The sequence below is a fragment of the Pezoporus occidentalis genome, unplaced genomic scaffold, assembly GCF_034315485.1.
Source record: "Pezoporus occidentalis ecotype Australia unplaced genomic scaffold, CSIRO_AGI_Poc_V1 ctg143, whole genome shotgun sequence".
In the NCBI taxonomy this organism is placed as follows: Eukaryota; Metazoa; Chordata; class Aves; order Psittaciformes; family Psittacidae; genus Pezoporus; species Pezoporus occidentalis.
In genome coordinates, this window is record NW_026913241.1 from 1,753,106 (window position 1) to 1,770,922 (window position 17,817).

The following is a 17,817-nucleotide window of genomic DNA, read 5'->3' on the forward strand; positions in this document are numbered from 1 at the left end:
AAGCACCTTTTCTGATAATGACATCTCTCTGTGAAGCACCATCTGGTGTCATGCAGAATATAATATCCCTGAAGTGGAACGTACTTTGTGAATGAGACGTAGTAAATAATGAGATTGCATTAGTGTCCTTGGTGAGTATATACAGAATTCTAATGTGTTTAAAATTGGGAATACTGTTGGAATAGGAAAAGAGAAATCACTGTCTATTTTATTTCCACTGGCAAGCCTGTGAGGCTGCAGTGGTTTATGTAAGCTGCTACTTCTTTCCTGCTGTAGGACAAGATAAGCTACTTGCAGGAGGGAAAAATACAGCTTGATTCTGTAACTGTTGTTCACATCATCTGTGATGTGCTTGTAGTCTCAGTAAACCTATTTATGTTGATAAAAACAAATGAAGAAGATTGAGCAGAAAATCACTGGAGAGTGATGCAGTGTAAAGCGACGCAAAGGAAAAGGAAGTATGTTAAAAAAAAGTAAAAAGCAAAGAAGAGAAAAACAAGAGGAGTTGGCATGGGGGGGGAGTATGTGGCAATCAACTGAACTGTTTTCCCCATTTTTGTGTTCTGCCATGATAAGTTCCTAAATAATGTGCTTTTTGTTCTCTCTTCAAGGGACCTAGAGGAATGCCAGGAGAAAGAGGTCGAATTGGACCACAGGGTGCCCCTGTAAGTAGGATCTTCTTTCTCTTTCCTTGTTTTACTTAAATTTAAATCCCTGAACCTGGAAGTGTTTATTCATATAACTGCTAGTCAATTCCACAGGGAGTTCTGCCCTAGCTTAAAAAAGTTAGGGCTGAGCAGAGTGTTATGGGGTGAGGCGTTTACTCAATATTTTAAAAGTTGACAGTTTTGAAAGAAGAATGCTGTATGGTACTTTCTTATAACAGAGCTGCCCACAGGGCCAAGTACCTTACTGCACTTGATATTTTTGTGACACAAAATTGTCGTTTCTGTGAAATTTCTTGTGAAAGGCTATTTTCACCAAAAATTACTGAAATAGAAATAATATGTATTGATTTTTCTGGAGAAAATTTAAAATGAAAGTTTAGACTTTCAATTTAAATTAAGTCTTATAATTTAATTGCTGGTAATAAAACTGTCTTAAAAATATTTTGATTTTTAACAAAAAGTGGGATTAGCTTTGACATGAGATCATAGTTGAGCAGAAATTTCTTTCTGTTGCTTTACATCCAGTGTCAGGTATTTTTTTTTTATTTTGTATTTATTGTATTTTTTCTCCCTATGACACTTACGTGCTCTACTTACGTTATGTGCTCATACAATGAGACTGTCTAACTACTGGCCTGTCTGAAGAGAGGAATCTATTAACTTGAAGGTGAGCATGTTATAAATATTCAGTCTTGTGTATTTTCATGTCTAGGGTGGACGTGGCCAGCATGGTATGCCTGGGAAGCCAGGGCCAATGGTAAGTTTCTTTCTTAATCATCTTTCTTTTTTTTTCACCTTATAGTGGTGGTTAGCTTATATGATAATCACTTTCCTTCTCATACTACCTGAAGAAGCATGAGAAAATTGTCGGCAGTTTTTGGTAACAGTCAAGGGCACCTGGAATTAGCTATGAATGGTTCCTAGTTCTGCATATTTTAGCTCCAGTGATATCCTCTGAGAAATAATACTCTGTGGTTTGCTTCATCTAAAGGTTTTAATTTGCAGAGGAGTAGGCTTTAGCATCTTCATTGGAGGGTTGGTGCTTTGCTGCTTTCATTAAGTGAGGCCCATACTGTAGGGAGGAAAGTGTCTTAAAGATACACACTGCAATATAAAACAGTTTATAATTACATATTATCTTCCTTCACATACAAAGTTGGTAAATGAGATTGTACCCATTCTCAGCAAGAAAAAATGGATTTCACTGCATTTGCTAGTAAAAATTGATAGTAAAAATGTGTAAACCATAGCCTTTTAAATATGGAGAGACACACACTCAACTGAAGAAACAGAAGCCTGTAACTGATAGTAAAAAATGTGTAAACCATAGCCTTTTAAATATGGAAAGATACACACTGAACTGAAGAAACAGAAGCCTGTGTCTGTATATCTGCCAAACCAAGAAAGCTTGCATGACTGCAGACAATCTGACACAACTGCAACAGGGCTGTTTAAACTGTGGATGTCAGTATATCAAAAGGGTGGTGCTTTCACTCCTACAATTTGGTCTCACAGCGCATTTGCAAAATGTGTTTGAGTGAATTCATGTGAGTATTAGGAAGCCAGTGTGGTTATTCACATACAAACAGTTAATTATGTGTTGCTTTTGCAAATGAAGGCTTATGATGAGTTTGTACTATTTGTGTAAAGTCAGCTTCCACTTTAAAAAATGCAGTATTCTTTTTTATTTCCTTTTTTTCCAAAGCATTACTTTTGGGATATGGTTGACAGTCTCTGTCCATTTATGCAGACAGCCTGAACCTTTCCCACTTTGTGTAAAAACAAACCAACCAAAACCCCCGAAACATCCCACCCGAAAAAACAAACCAGAATAAAAAAAAGAACAAAAAAACCCCCACACTAAACCCACCACACCACCCCCAAACACCTGCATACTGTCTGCAATTAAAGTTTCATTCCCTGCATAGTCTTTATTTAGAAGTGATCTAAGTCCTGAGAAAAATTCATTTTCCTGTGTCATCTTAATCAAAAGACTCTTTTATTAAAATCTTCAGTGAGAAATAAGAAACAAAAAAATAGTCTAGAAGCTGCAAAACTACTTTATTTAGTGTATCATGAATGAAGGGTAATTCGTTAGAAGAAACTTGCAATTAAAAGATATTTCAGTATCTGAAACTGTTTAGTTGTTTGTTTTTTTTTAAAAAAAAAACAACAAAACAACCTGAGTCTTGAGCTATGAAATTCTACCTGAAACTTGATTTTTTTTTTCTTTGTCATAATATATGAGCTCAGCTTCACTGGACTTGTTATCTTGTTGGCTAACATTTTTGGTAAAATTCCATGTAGTGTCACAAGGGAGATAGTGGTACTTAATGCATATGTTCCTCATTGGAGGAAGTGTTAATGAAATGCATTGTTATTTGGGTCAGTGAGGTGGTACAGCATAATTCTGGAATTCTTCCTGCAATGAGAGAGAGATTTGGCAGACATGCATTTGTGATCCAGTAAACTGGGACATAAGTTTTCAAAATTATACTTAGTGAGCTCTTACATCAGTTCTGTAGAAATCCATGCAAGGTCGTGGCAGAAATGTTGTCTGTAATGAGTGCTCTGGGGGGCAGATTGTTCTTATTAAGCTTTTCAGTGAAGCTTTATTACATAGAACATTTTTTTTACAGTATGCATCATATTTTACAAAAAAGAAAATCAGGAAAAGATAAAGCAGAACCATCTGGGAACAGTGTTGTAGTGAATATTAATAACCACTGTGTGCCACCATCCAGAGAGTTTATAATACAGTAGAAAGATCTGTTCAACGTCTTGTTCAGCACAAAAAGCATTATGAAAATGAAAAGAATTTACAGATTTACTGAAAAACCCTTAATTGGAAGTTTTCTGTTTAGCAAAACAAGGTTTATATCATATTGTACAGGTATATTCAAGTGTATACACTTAAAGTTTGCTTTCTAGTGAATTTGGACAGTCTGCCATATAATGCAGCCCCAGCTGTTTTCATCCCAGCCCCATACTTCATGTCCTTACAGTCAGATGAGGTAAACCTACACTCTGCAGCACCACCAAGAATTCTGCTCTAGAAACAGCAGTTGTGTAGCCACTTCAATACTACACTCTGCTCAACCTCTCCCTTAGACACAGCATTGACTGCCTCAAGATACAATGCTGTTTGGGAAGAGCTACACTGCCTTCAGGAGCTGAAGGTGTACCTCTGCACAGCACTGTGTTTCATGGTGCGGCACCCTCTCCTCCATTTCCTTTTCGAGAAATACCTGCCTATCTCTGAACAAAGATACAAGCAGTAAAGTATCTGCAGTATGTGTCTATACAGCCTTGAAAATTTGATACAAAATCTGTGTTTTAAAGCTTGTGAATGGATTTTCCTGTGAATTGTGAAAACTTGGAAACTAGCCTCTAGTTATATTTCCACTTGTCATTTTCACTTGTTGCTTACTACAGAAAACTTGTCTAGCAATCCAGTTGTTTTAGTGTAGATGTGGCTTGTATTTCTCTTTTTTCCTAGATTACTGTTTTAAGTCTGAAAGAAGTGAAACTCTCCTTTGCTACATTCTGTAGGACAAATTGTTATCCTTTAACACATATCTGATCTTTTTATTTCCATACAACAATACCATAGATCTAGAAAGAGGATATAATAGTTTGTTAAAAACTAAACTTGAAAAACAATTGCTGTAATTGTCAACTGTGCACATTGCAATTTGTGCATTAATAACTAATCAAGAGCTGTAACTTTGCTGGTCAGTAAATACATTATTAAAATACTGCACCACGATTCTATAAAATGTATCGGTATCACTTGGAAAAATTATTGTTATTTTTCTTTTTGTTATAAACAAATGTTTTATGACTAAAAAATACACTTAATCCCAGAAGCATATTCACCCAGCGATTAGATACTAATCTGTGATCTAAACTGCAGAATTACAGCTTTGTCTGTCTTTTATAGGGCCCACTTGGCATAACTGGTTCTCCAGGTTTTCCAGGTGCTCCAGGTGTAAAGGTAAAAAATAAAATACCTTGTTAATATGTCTTAAGTCCATAGAATAAAAAATGTGTGCTAGACTACACAGGGTTCAGGCTGACATGTATACAGGTCATTAAGAGTTGCTGTGAAATCAATCTTAGTCAGGACCTTGAGATAGAAGATAGAAATCAGAGGCCAAATGAAGCAGTTGCAATTTACCACAGTTAGGATGCTGTCTTTGTTTTCACTTTTGCTTGAGCTGAGGGGTGATTATAAGATGATTGTCATGCAGTGCCTCAGGAATCTTGTCCAGTGCATTCAAAGAATAACAAGATGCATTATTACAAGTTAAGTTGTGAGAGCTAGTCTAAGACAATATTTAAGCAGTACCTTATAGTGCTGAAACTTCTAGTTTCAGCTGAGGACACTTTTTGAGATGACCTGGACTGGTAAGACAAATGCCTGAACCCTATCAGAGATGTACGTAATGATAGAGCACATGATGATTACCACCTTTTATGGTTCATACGACTTCCTTACATTTCTTGTACTTGTCCTCCACCCAGTTGCTCCTCTTTGTTCCTTTACACATGACAGGAAAAAATTATGTAAGAAGAAACTCTCAATTAGTCAGGTAGCCAAGTTCAGCAGATGTTTTGTGTTCTGAAGCTGGCAGCATTCACAAAAGGGCTTTTGGGGAACAAGTCTTAATAAGAGAATTAACATAATGTATACAATTAAATGATAGGCCTTTTAGTGCATGTCATCAATGTTTTGGTATGGCTAAACACCAGATAATACCTAAATAAATGTTTGGAGAAGCTGTCATATGATAAATTAATGGAAACTTTGGAAAGGAGGTGCTGTCTTCAAGTTTGATCATTGGATGATGTAAAATTGGAAGAGCTGCGTTGAACTCGAAAAAGCTAAGCAGACTGTGTGTATTTGATTTCCAAATCTTAAGCTTTAGTTGTTACTGAAGCTAAAAAAAGTTGCCAAGTTGTGGATACATACTGGGATTTTAGAGAGAGATGTCTATCGCTTTTATCTGATCTGAGTCACTGGTGTTACAGTGCTGCTTCTCTGTAGAAAGTTTCCTTGTCATTGTATACATTGAGGAAAAATTCTGTTTGTCCTTTTAAAGTTTACATTCACATAAAAGTAGTAGAAGCAGAACTAGGTAAGCTAAAATATATTTTAAGGATAATGAACTATTGAAAATTCTGAATTTTTTTTTTATAAAATCAGTATTCCTCCTTATTTACTTCATAGCACTACTTTGTAGAGCAGAATAATTGCCAGTTGTTTTTCCCCTATGAAATCTTAGGGTGAAGCAGGTCCAACAGGACCTCGTGGTCCTGAAGGACCTCAAGGACAAAGAGGTGAAACAGGTCCACAGGGCCCAGCTGGATCGCAAGGTCTTCCTGTAAGTACATTAAACTGAGCCTCTCAGTGCTTAGTTTGTGCATGTTGCTTGTTTGTGAGGAGTTCTAATACCCAACTCAACTTCATAGACATTGGTTTGTACTCAAATTACTTTTTTCTCAGGAATGGAAAGGTCTCATTCGTTTGTTTTGTGCTTATTTTGTTGAAAATAACTTTTCATTGATTAATTAAAACAACTTGGAAAACTGAAGGTACACAGCTTTATATAGTCTCAATCCTAGAAGTACTTTAAATCTTAAACTTAAGATCTTAAAGATTAAGAATCACATTAACTTGCTTGCATTGTTACTCCAATTGGCATTTACACAAGTAGATCATATATGTTACTGTATTTATTTAATTTAATGTCTTATGAGACCAGACTTTATTGGTCAAAGTGGATAAAATAATTATCATCTGCTTTTGTTATCAATATCCTTCTCATTAGAATTAATTTTAATGATTGGTATGTTATCTGTAGGGTACTGAAGGGACAGATGGTTCCCCAGGTGCTAAGGGCCCTACTGTAAGTAATCTTACCACCTATTGAAGAAATCATGTAAGTGTATTCACTTTATTTTCTTGTTTTTATTATGTTTCCTTACTGTAGTTGCTTTTCTTTCTATCTGTAGGGATCTCCAGGGACTGGAGGCCCCCTTGGTTTATCAGGTCCACCTGGTTCCCCAGGACCACAAGGCAGTACTGGTCCAACGGGTATTCGAGGCCAGCCGGTAATGATGTCTTTGTCGAAATTGTCATGTCTTGCAAATGTGTCAGTCTATGAAACTAAAACAGTGACCTGTATCCTGAGCTGCATCAGGATGAGAGTGGCCAGCAGGTTGAAGGAGGTGATTCTCCCTGTCTGCTTGGCTCTCGTGAGGCACAATCCTGAGTACTGTGTCCAGCTCTGGGGTCCCCAGCACAAGAGGGACATGGACCTGTTGGAGGGAGTCCAGAGGAGGGCCGTGAAGTTGAACAGGGGGCTGGAGGACCTCTCCTGTGAAGACAGACTGAGTTGGGCTTCTTCAGCCTGGAGAAGAGAAGGCTCTGGGGAGACCTATAGCTGACCTAAAGGGGGCCAACAAGAAATATGGAGAGGGACTTTTTACAAGGGTGGGGATAAGGCAAGGCAAGGTGGGGATAAGGTAGGGATAAGGCAAGGGGAGATGGCTTTAAACTGAAAAAGGGTAGATTTAGATTAGATATAAGGAAGAAATTCTTTACTGTGAGGGTGGTGAGACACTAGAACATGTTGCCCAGAGAAGCTGTGGCTGCACCATCCCTAGAAGCATTCAAGGCCAGGCTGGACAGGGCTTTGAGCAACCTGGTCTAGTGGAAGGTGTCCCTGCCCATGGCAGGGGGCTGGAACTGGGTGATCTTTAACTTCCCTTCCAACCCAGTCGCAAACCATACTGTGATTCTACAATTAACAGTGGAGTTCCTTTAAATAAATCAATAGCTTGCTAGTGAGTATGCCAAAATCGGATCTTGTGAATCTTCTGTGTGCCCAAAATACTGGGATTGCTTTCTTAAAGGTCTAAGAAAAAAAGAGTGTCTGTATAATCTTGTACAAACAGTAACTGTTATCTCCTGGAATTGTCAAATTTAAGTGTGTTTTGATAACAAATATATACATATATAAATAAGCACACTAAGGGGAAAGACAAAACATTATAAGCATCTGTTATAGTGCCTACAGCTAGTCACTAAACTAGAAAATGTTTTTCTGTTTCATAGCATAATACAAAATGGTCAAAAAAATCTATGCAGCCTTTTAATCTTATGGATGTTATTTGTGTGTTTTCAGGGAGACCCAGGTGTCCCAGGTTTCAAGGGAGAAGCAGGACCTAAAGGTGAACCTGTAAGTCTTCATTGTATAAGATGAAAAGAAATCACAAAGGCTGGTATGAATATTTTATAGATTCTTAAATTTTTCAAGACACTTCTGATGCTCGTAATCATGAGGGTAATTATAGTGGAACAAACCAAAGTGAGCCTGACTAGACAGTACTAAGTGACTGGTGAAGCAGATCCTTTGTTGTTACAAATCGCCTACTCAATATAGGCCTTACAAGACTCAAGGACAGGAAAAACTTAGTGCATCTGCTGAGGTTTCTGTAACACTCAGAATGACTGTATTTCAATTTCCCAATCTCCTATGAAATGGATTCATGTGATCTTGGACATTTAAGAGCACACAGGTCTGCATGCTAATCATAATAATAGCATCCTTTTTTATTTTACACTGGTATTCAATACATTTATACTTATGCAGTTATGTATATATTAATTATATTTTCTTCATGCATTAAAATAATATGAATATTTATACATTTATGGTATGAAGAGCTGTGTAGCACATAGCTAATATTTGTGAAAGATTATTTGAGAGCATGGCTAATTCCATGCTGTAATCATATGAATTTTGCAAGAAAAGTGATTCTGCAGAATTAGAATCAGTTTGACTTGTCAACCAATATTTAGTTTTTCTCTCTCACCAGTTGAATGATCATGTAATAACTGACAGAAACATACAGACAAAGTAATGATTTCCTTTCCACTGACTCTCTTCTCCTGTTAGAATTTCTACTAGAGTCTTACTGAATTTTGGATCCTTTGCAGCTTGCCCTTTTGAGAATAGTAAATACAAATTGTTGTGTCTGACCAAGTAGGTGACTTTAGAAGCGCTATACAGCTGAACTGCAGATTTAGTTTATTTGAAGTGCACTTACTGAAAAATTATAAACATTGTAAAAGAGAAAAACTAATGCTGAAAAGCTGCACTTTTTAAATAATCCAGAACCTATTTTTTTTCCTCCTTTATTTGGAAAAATATTTATCATGTTTAGAAGACAGTCCTTTTCAATGTACCTGAGGATTGGTAAGGTAACAGTAATTTTGTCTTTTTAAAATATTTTACTTTCGCTAGGGCCCACAAGGTGCTCAGGGTCCCATTGGCCCTATAGGTGAAGAAGGGAAAAGAGGTCCTCGAGGTGATCCAGGGTCAGTAGGTCCACCAGGTCCTGTTGGAGAGAGGGTAAGCAATCCAAAGGATTAATATGTCTGTTGAGCTAACCACAAGTTTTATCGCAGGTTCATTCTGGGTATAGTCCAACTATTTTCCTAACAGTAGTTTCATACCGTTTGTCATGGTTTAAGCCCAGCCAGCAACTCAGAACCACGCAGCCGCTCTGTCACTCCCCACCTTCTTCCTCTTCCCGCTCCTGGAGAGATAGGGAGGAGAACTGGAAGAGTGTAACCCACAGGTTGAGATAAGAACAGTCCAGTAACTAAGGTAAAACACAAACCACTGCTGCTATGTCCTAGGTTCAGCAGTAGCAGTCATTTTTTCTCCTGAGCATGAGACTCAGAAAGTCCTTGGTCAGAGTAAACATCACTTAGCAACAACTAAGTGTTATCAGTGTTGTTCCCAGGCTGAAAGTTAAAACCACAGCACTGCACCAGCTACTAAGAAGGAGAAAAATGACTACTCCTGCTGAACCTAGGACAGTTATCTTTTTTTTTTCTTATACTGGATACTTTCATTTCTGGATTCAGTGCCTCAGTATGGTAGGATAAATGATGGAGATATGACAGGCAAATCTCAGATTTCTTGCTTAATCCTGTACAAATTGTCACCTTGCTTTCAATAAGACTGTTCACATAGAAGGAGTTGTTCAGCATGCGTAAATGAAGCACTGGCATTGTTACCACTCCAAGTGGTAAAAAAGACAAGTTTAAAGTATTGAAGTAAGGAATTTGTAAGGAAATGAACTGAAACCCCAAGACCTAAATCTAGTACTTTATTTTCAATAAGGTGTGTAAAAATTAAGATAATCATCCCATATCTATGGCTTTTCTTAGGGTGCTCCTGGTAACCGTGGTTTTCCAGGTTCTGATGGCTTGCCTGGACCAAAGGTAATGAAATTAAAGTGTCCATCTTTTATTGGATCATTTGTTAAATTTTCATACATGGAGATACATAGAAAGAAAGAGTTCCCTTAAAAATGTGTGCTTCTAGGCAAGTAGGCAGGTCCTCAAAATCACTGGAAGCAGGATCAAAAGGAGTTGATAGGTGCCAAAAAGGGATTTGAATGTTTTGAGGCTAAAAGCTATTTGGGAAAAATCACTTTCAGTTCCTGTGATGTTCAGTTTTGCTTGCTTGTCCCTGACTTAATGCTCCCTCCTGCTGAAATATGGATAGATTTGACCTGTTCTACTATTTTTTTCTTAATGTATTGCTCTGTAGCAGGTAACTGTATGAAAGCCTTTTCTTTGTGTGTGGACTGTTTTTCCTAGACTTGTCCCTTGAACGGATGTGCGTATCTGTCTTTGGCTTTCCTATCTTTTTTTAACACTTCCAGGAAACTGACTCACATATTTATTGGTCTAGTGTTTCTGTAAATCCCTGACTTGGTAAAAATGCAGGGATTCTAAAATTCCCAAAATATTTTTTTTTAATTGAAGAGACAATTTTTAAATAATAATTCCAAAAAATAGTAGTAGTAATAATAAGCATTAATTATTTGGAACTCTTGTTTGCAAAAAAATAGATCCTTAATAGAAGATACCTGTTTTATTTAACCTTCCCTTACAGTTGCTGTTCCACCTCTTAACTTGTAGCCTAATGGTATCTTTCTAGGGTGCCCAAGGGGAGCGTGGTCCTGCAGGTTCTTCTGGTCCTAAAGGAGGTCAGGGAGATCCTGGGCGTCCTGGTGAACCTGGCCTCCCGGGTGCAAGGGTAAGAAACTAATAGCAGTACACTATAAACGACAGCATTTTTCATTTTCAGAAAGCAACAATGAACTTTGCAGAATTAAGAAGCTGCTATAGAAGGACAGACTTGTTTCAGTGGAGCTATTTAAAGGGTAAAGGCCAAAATGTCTGTCTTCCTGCTGATGTTGGTAAGCACACGTTCCACTTGCCTCTGAAGAAGGAGAAATAACCTTGATTAGGACCAGCCAGTGGAACTGAAGGGGGTGTGCTTGTAAAGCACATAGTTGCCACAGATAACATGAACTAAGGGCCAAGTTAATTGAAGTCTAACCTTCATTAAACTGGTGATTGATAGTTGAGTGGTGCATGTCATCTAGAGAATTTTTCAGGAAAAATATTTGAGGAGAATTTGGAATATCACAAAAGCAGAGAAAGGGATGTTACAGATCAGATAATGGCAGAACTAAAGATGAGCCTGTGAGGAGCTTGAGAGGTGTAAAAGCAAGAATAGGGAAAATAAGAATAGGAAAAAGGAAGATCAAAGACAGTGAGGGATGAGGCTGTAAAGTGAAGACAAAGATGAACAACTTTGATACATGGTAGTAACTGAGCATATCTTTTGCATTTATTTGCATTTCTCTATTGTTCTAGAATTATATGCAGAACCTTAACATCAATGTTGCTCCCACTTTTAGGGTTTGACAGGAAATCCAGGTGTTCAAGGCCCTGAAGGAAAACTTGGCCCCCTGGTAAGTGACACAAAAGCTTAGTATTTTCAGTTAATGCCAGATTAATTCAAGGGTCCCAGCTCCCTGAAATTACTTTATTGATTTCAGTTTTCTTGATTTCTGCAAGTTCATCTTCTAACTGTTCGCCTTAGATTCCTGGCTCCAAAATTAGTGCAGATACTGTATGTTTAGTTTTGCCTCTTCAGCAGTATCTGTTGTTCAGCAGCTGCTGCAATATTTTTAAGCCATCCTGAACTCAGTATCTTTTCTAACTGTCTCTTCAAGAAAACACTAAAGTATCTGTACATAGTGGCTCTATTATAAAAATTGCATAATATTTAGTTAAATCCAGCAGCATGGCTACAGCTGTGTCTGCCTTAAAAACATGTTGATTGATAACTGTAGCACTGAACTAGATTAATGTTTGTATATATATATATATATATATACACACACAAGCATTTTACAGGGGTAAATAATTTCATAAGAATAAATACATTTATAATCGAATGTGGAAAATGCTTTATCTCTGCAGGGTGCTCCTGGGGAAGATGGACGTCCAGGTCCTGCAGGTTCAATTGGAATCAGAGGTCAGCCAGGCAGCATGGGCCTTCCTGGCCCAAAGGGTAGTAGTGTGAGTATGGCACCTGGTACTAAAGATCTGTTTAACTTTAAACATTTGCATATATCTTAATAGATGAAAACAGTATCTAAATGCAGTAATTTTTAACTCTGCAAATCAGGGGGATCCTGGAAAACCCGGAGAAGCAGGCAATGCAGGTGTCCCAGGACAGAGAGTGAGTGTGACTGCTATTTGTAATGATAACAAAATATGATGCTTTTCTGTTATATATGTTCACTATACAATACTTCCTATGCCATTTTTAATTCAGGGAGCCCCTGGTAAAGATGGTGAAGTTGGTCCTTCTGGTCCTGTTGGCCCACCCGTAAGTCAGCTTTTACCACTCTGCCTACCTGCCAGTCATTCCATCCATTCACTGCTCTTCTGCTTCTGTTTTTATCTATCTTCATGCCAGTTGTTGATTCCAAACAAAAAATTACAAGAACATTTAAAGAAATTTTTTTCCTAGAAAATGGGAAATTTTGTATTTAATAATATATTAGTAGGTCAATTCCTTTTACTGACCATTACAAAAAATAGGGCAAGGAGCAAAATTTTCTCATAGTTCATACTCCTAACTTCTTTAGTTTCAATGGAACTGAGTGTTTCCATGCCAGCATAGAACTTCTGGGGGAGGATCCTAGAGAAATGATATACATTTTATTACATCTTTTAGATAGGGTATGCCCTGTCCTGGGGTTAAGTAAAAATGTATAATAAACACATAATTGAAAATATACATATTCAGAGAGAAGAAAAATTTTGAGGCCTGCCTATATTCCTTTGCTATATACTTACTACTTTCTTTTGTGTAGGGTCTAGCAGGAGAAAGAGGAGAACAAGGCCCTCCAGGTCCTACAGGTTTTCAGGTATGTGCATTCATGTTTTTTTTTAAAGAAAGATTAAAAACCGATGTCAACTTCAATTGGAAAAATTTGAGCAAGTGATGTATAACAAAACACAACTTCAGAACTAAGGCAGCAACGTTAAGAGTAATGAGTGATACTTAGCTTTCACATCAGCTGTGTGCTAAACTGAACTGGCAAAGGCTTAAATACCAGCTCTGTATCCCTTGAGAGAACCTTTGTTGTTTTTGTTTTAATTTGGAGACTTTCCAAAGATGTGCCAAATACAGAGCCAAAGAATTGTTTTGATAATAGAATATTAATTAAGTCAAACTCTATTAATTGAGAACTTTATTTTTAGGGCTGATACACCTTTGTCCTACAAATTAACATTAAAGAAAGGCTGCCATTTAGAAGAGGAAAGCCACTTTGCTGCAGTATTCATGTAACTTTTTCTTAGGGGTCTCTGACAACATACTCTAGTATGGGGTATAATATTACATTGATATTCTTGGTGTCTTAGTTAAACCTGGATTTACATAATTTCCTACCATCTTAGTTATCATTTTTTTACTTTTTTTACAGGGTTTACCTGGGCCACCAGGTCCTCCAGGTGAGGGAGGAAAGCCAGGTGATCAGGTAATTTCTGTGTAATGTTACAAGAATTCATTTCATGAAGTACTTTTACCATTTTTTCTCTTTGTAATTTAATTTCCCACTCTATTTCAAAATATGTACTGATGTAGTCTGAAAGCTGTCTGAGGACTGCTTTTTGGATAAAATAATTTCTAGAATCTGACCGACAGACTGATTTGGACTCTGCTCTTGTCTCGGACAAATAATAGAACTAGCCATCTACATTCATAGCACTTTGGAAATTAATTTTTTATCTCTAACTTGCATAACTGTAAGGCATTATTCATAAGTAATGCTCTCATTCTAATGGTGAATTCTGTTCTGCTTAGGGTGTGCCTGGAGATCCTGGAGCAGTTGGTCCATTGGGCCCTAGGGTAAGTGTTTTCTATCAGAGTTTAAACATTTGTAACAGTTCTCTGAGGTTGCCAATTGATACAGAATGTGGACTTCAACAGCTAAAGTGATTATTTACTTTTTCCCCACCAACAAAATGGTTGTAAACATGGATACATTTTAAAATGGCTTCTGTAAAACCTACCACCTTTAATGGTTTTGTAGCTAATGAAGTGGTGTTGAGTACTAGCTGCTAAACGATTTGGTTTACACCTATGAAATGATGGGTTTTAGTTTGCTGAACAACACAGAATCACAGACTAGGTAGGGTTGGAAAGGACCTTAAGATCATCTAGTTCCAACCCCCCCTGCCAATGTCAGGGACACCTTGCAATAAACCATGTCACACAAAGCTCTGTCCAGCCAGGCCTTGAACGCCGCCAGGGACAACACAGCTTCCTTGGTCAACCCATTCCAGTGTCTCGCCACCCTCACAGTAAAGTTCTTCCTTATATCCAGTCTAAACTTCTCCTGTTTAAGTTTTAACCCGTTACCCCTTGTCTTGTCACTACAGTCCCTAATGAAGAGTCTCTCCCCAGCATCCCTATAGGCCCCCTTCAGATACTGGAAGGCTGCTATGAGGTCTCCATGCAGCCTTCTCTTCTCCAGGCTGAACATGCTATTTCCCCTACCTTTAACAATAAAAGCAAAAAGCGTTTTTTTTTTATTTGATCAGTTCTCCTAGAACTTGATCACAGGCTCTTTGTTCAAATAGCAGTGCTGCACTTACAGTGTATTTAGGATTTTGTCTACCAGAACTGAACCCTAATTTCCAAATAAGTAATAATTTTCTATTTTGCAGGGAGAACGGGGCAATCCAGGAGAGAGGGGAGAACCAGGTGCATCAGGACTCCAGGGTGAAAAGGGTATGGCTGGAGGCCATGGTCCTGATGGTCCAAAGGTAAGCTGAATGGAGATTTGTGTTGCTGCAGTGATGTAATGTATGATACTGCTCATGCACGCAAACATAGAGGAGGGTTTTTTTCATTATAAAAGGGATAGCTCGTATAAACAAGATCTCTTTCATGAAAAGGGCTTTAGGGTGACATAAAATCCATTTTTATACCAGTATAAAAATATTAATAAATTGCAAGATACTAAAATGTTGAGAAATCACATTTTGTATTAATTTATATAGTTCTGAAGTTTAGAATGGCTTTTGTGCTTCTCAGTAAAACTGGGCAAATCTGTTTCTGAACTGCAGAAAACCTTCTAGCAATGTTTTAAGAGCCATTTCAGTTTACATAAAGACATTTGGCAGGGATGAACATTTAAAAGAAAATGCTGAAAACACCATGCATTTCTTTCACCTGCAATCTGTTTACTTAGGCTTAAGAAGGTCACCCCAGTTAGGGATTGTCTCTAGTAATGTGAGACATGAGCTCTGAAAAGCAAAGCATAAATACAGCAACTCTGCTCCTGGCAACTTCTAGCTGTAGCTACTTTGTGTAATAGAACCATGTGGCATCAAGGTAGAAAGATGCTGGAGTTTCTTTTTTTGCCTATTCTCATGCACTAAGTAAATAATAATGTCTTTGGAAGGACTACAGTATTACAGTTCAGTATTACAACTGAACTTCCTGAGTAACACAATGGGAAAAGTATTTGGACATGAATAAAGTCCAAATTTAAGAGAAAATTATTACTTAAAACAGTGCCCTAGAGACTTTAACACAGGCACAGTGTGTTCTGTAGCCTGGAGACAAAGATACTTCACAGATGAATAGACAGCAACTTGTTCTTTATTTGCTTCAGGGAAGTCCAGGCCCTAGTGGGACACCTGGTGATGCAGGCCCACCAGGACTTCAAGGTATGCCTGGAGAAAGAGGGATCGCTGGAACACCTGGCCCCAAGGGTGATAGAGTAAGTGTTTTTTTCTGTTGTCTTGAGTCAAGTCACCAGTCTCTTAATACTGCAATTATTCCAGGGTATTCAGCATCTAGTGTCATAACTGAGGCTTTCTGTATATTTTCCATAGGGTGGCGTAGGTGAGAAGGGTGCTGAAGGTACAGCTGGCAACGACGGGGCAAGAGTAAGTAAATCCATTGCCCTATTTAGACCTGTTCTTCACTCACCAGATTGTTTATTTTGCTAGGGTACTCAACTCATGGAGTTAAATGCTATTCAGCATGGTGATACTATGTGCAGAGTGGCTTGGGATGTCTGTGTCCCACACCCCTATTTTGTATCATCAATAGTGAGAGTTAAGATATCAAAGGATTTCCAGAAGTAGTGTGTTGATTTGGGATTCAGCTAAGCTGACTATAGTAAAAATATTGAAAAAGGGACAGGCAGAATATATATATAATAAAAAAGCAGCCCTTCCAGCTCTTACTCTTGTACTAAGGCAGATGCCACCTTCTTGTTTGGACTGAGTTCCCCATGGTCTGTCCTGAGTTTCACAGGTGGAAATTCCAGTAAATGTACTAAGCCCCATATGGGCAGTAAGTCACTGACTCTACTGTAAAGCTTTGAATCTCCTATGCATAAATAACATGGTGAATCTCTTCAAGTCATATTACCTATGCTGTTCTGCATAGACCAGCTGTGCAATAATCCCCAAAGCACTGGGTTTGCTGTGTATACACTGGCCATATTTTCTTCCCAGAAGTTGAGTTACTTTTTACATGAATCTCATGTATCTGAGGATCCTGGGTTTTGCAAACCAGTTGGAGTACTAACTGCTAGGTGTTGGCAAAGCGAGATACATTCAAAAGATAAGGATTCTGCCTGGGCTAAACTTATTGTTAAAAGAGCAAAAGGTCTTTGGTGAAACCTTAGTATACAGAAGCACTAACTTAAAAATATCATCTCTGAGCTGGAATGAGTTATACAAGTCAGATATTATCCAAGGATACAAAATAGTTCTTAGGCATTATAAGGTGTGTTCTTAGCTTACAGTAACTGGTGAGAGGGTAAAATAATGGTGAGCTAAATGTACATCCCTATTCTATAGTCAGGTATCTGCAGATATTTCTGCTAACGGCCACTAGAGCATTAATGGCATTACAGTATCCCTTGTTAATGCCTTCTTTTTCTATATTTCTCTACAGTTTGAACTAAGTTCCAGACCAGTTCTTTTGTGGGAGGGGGAATTTTGTTCAAGACAAACTTGGTGCAAGTTTTGGTATTTTGCTTCTAATTAAAGAGAACTGTAATTGGGATATCTAAATATTCAGGAAGGTAATATAGTTAATGTTATAGGATCATTATGTGGAGCTGGTGGGTCTGAATGGAAAATTTGCAACTTAACAGCCCCTGAAGAGACAAAGGACACTTGAGGAGTTTGCAACATATCAGTGAATCTTCAGAAGTAGTGACGGACACTTTAAAGATAATTGAAACAGTTAAATACTAGCATAAGAGAAGGAGCTTCAGTGCAAGTGGGGAAAAAGGACTGAATTTTCTCCTGAGAGAGCAAAATAATGCCGGTGTGGTGTTTTTTTTAATCACTGGCCTTATGCACAAGCACTACATAAAGGAGATGAAGTAAGTGAAAAAGAGAATGAAGGAAAGCTGGTCCTTTGAGATGTGGGATTTTGGTCACTGGGAGAGGGAATTCAAGTCAGTTTTAGATAAAGAAAGCCCAACAAGTTTTCTGAGATAAAGGACAAGACTTTAAAGGAATGAAAAATCGTATGGAAATACTAGCATATGTAAAGATTTAAATTAACTGTTTTGAAGCACAACTTCTCTAACTTCTTTTCATCTTAATTTTTCAAAAGGGTCTTCCTGGTCCAATAGGCCCAATGGGTCCAGCAGGTGCCACTGGTGAAAAGGTAAACAGATTTTTATTCAATTCCCGACTGAAGTTTCTCAATAT

The 17,817-nt window shown here is 37.8% G+C and overlaps 1 protein-coding gene across 1 annotated transcript in view; it reads left to right on the forward strand.

Annotated features, from left to right (window-relative positions):
- The window catches only part of COL5A2 (collagen type V alpha 2 chain), a 114,353-nt gene that overhangs the window by 79,570 nt on the left and 16,966 nt on the right, over nt 1-17,817 (forward strand). The window contains exons 16-36 of the mRNA XM_062610014.1: nt 612-665; nt 1,381-1,425; nt 4,612-4,665; nt 5,957-6,055; nt 6,536-6,580; nt 6,687-6,785; nt 7,862-7,915; nt 8,984-9,091; nt 9,919-9,972; nt 10,697-10,795; nt 11,466-11,519; nt 12,034-12,132; nt 12,242-12,295; nt 12,392-12,445; nt 12,936-12,989; nt 13,551-13,604; nt 13,931-13,975; nt 14,797-14,895; nt 15,750-15,857; nt 15,973-16,026; nt 17,720-17,773. Coding sequence (XP_062465998.1) covers nt 612-665; nt 1,381-1,425; nt 4,612-4,665; nt 5,957-6,055; nt 6,536-6,580; nt 6,687-6,785; nt 7,862-7,915; nt 8,984-9,091; nt 9,919-9,972; nt 10,697-10,795; nt 11,466-11,519; nt 12,034-12,132; nt 12,242-12,295; nt 12,392-12,445; nt 12,936-12,989; nt 13,551-13,604; nt 13,931-13,975; nt 14,797-14,895; nt 15,750-15,857; nt 15,973-16,026; nt 17,720-17,773 — 1,440 coding nt within the window. The remainder of the gene's footprint in view (nt 1-611; nt 666-1,380; nt 1,426-4,611; nt 4,666-5,956; nt 6,056-6,535; nt 6,581-6,686; nt 6,786-7,861; nt 7,916-8,983; nt 9,092-9,918; nt 9,973-10,696; nt 10,796-11,465; nt 11,520-12,033; nt 12,133-12,241; nt 12,296-12,391; nt 12,446-12,935; nt 12,990-13,550; nt 13,605-13,930; nt 13,976-14,796; nt 14,896-15,749; nt 15,858-15,972; nt 16,027-17,719; nt 17,774-17,817) is intronic.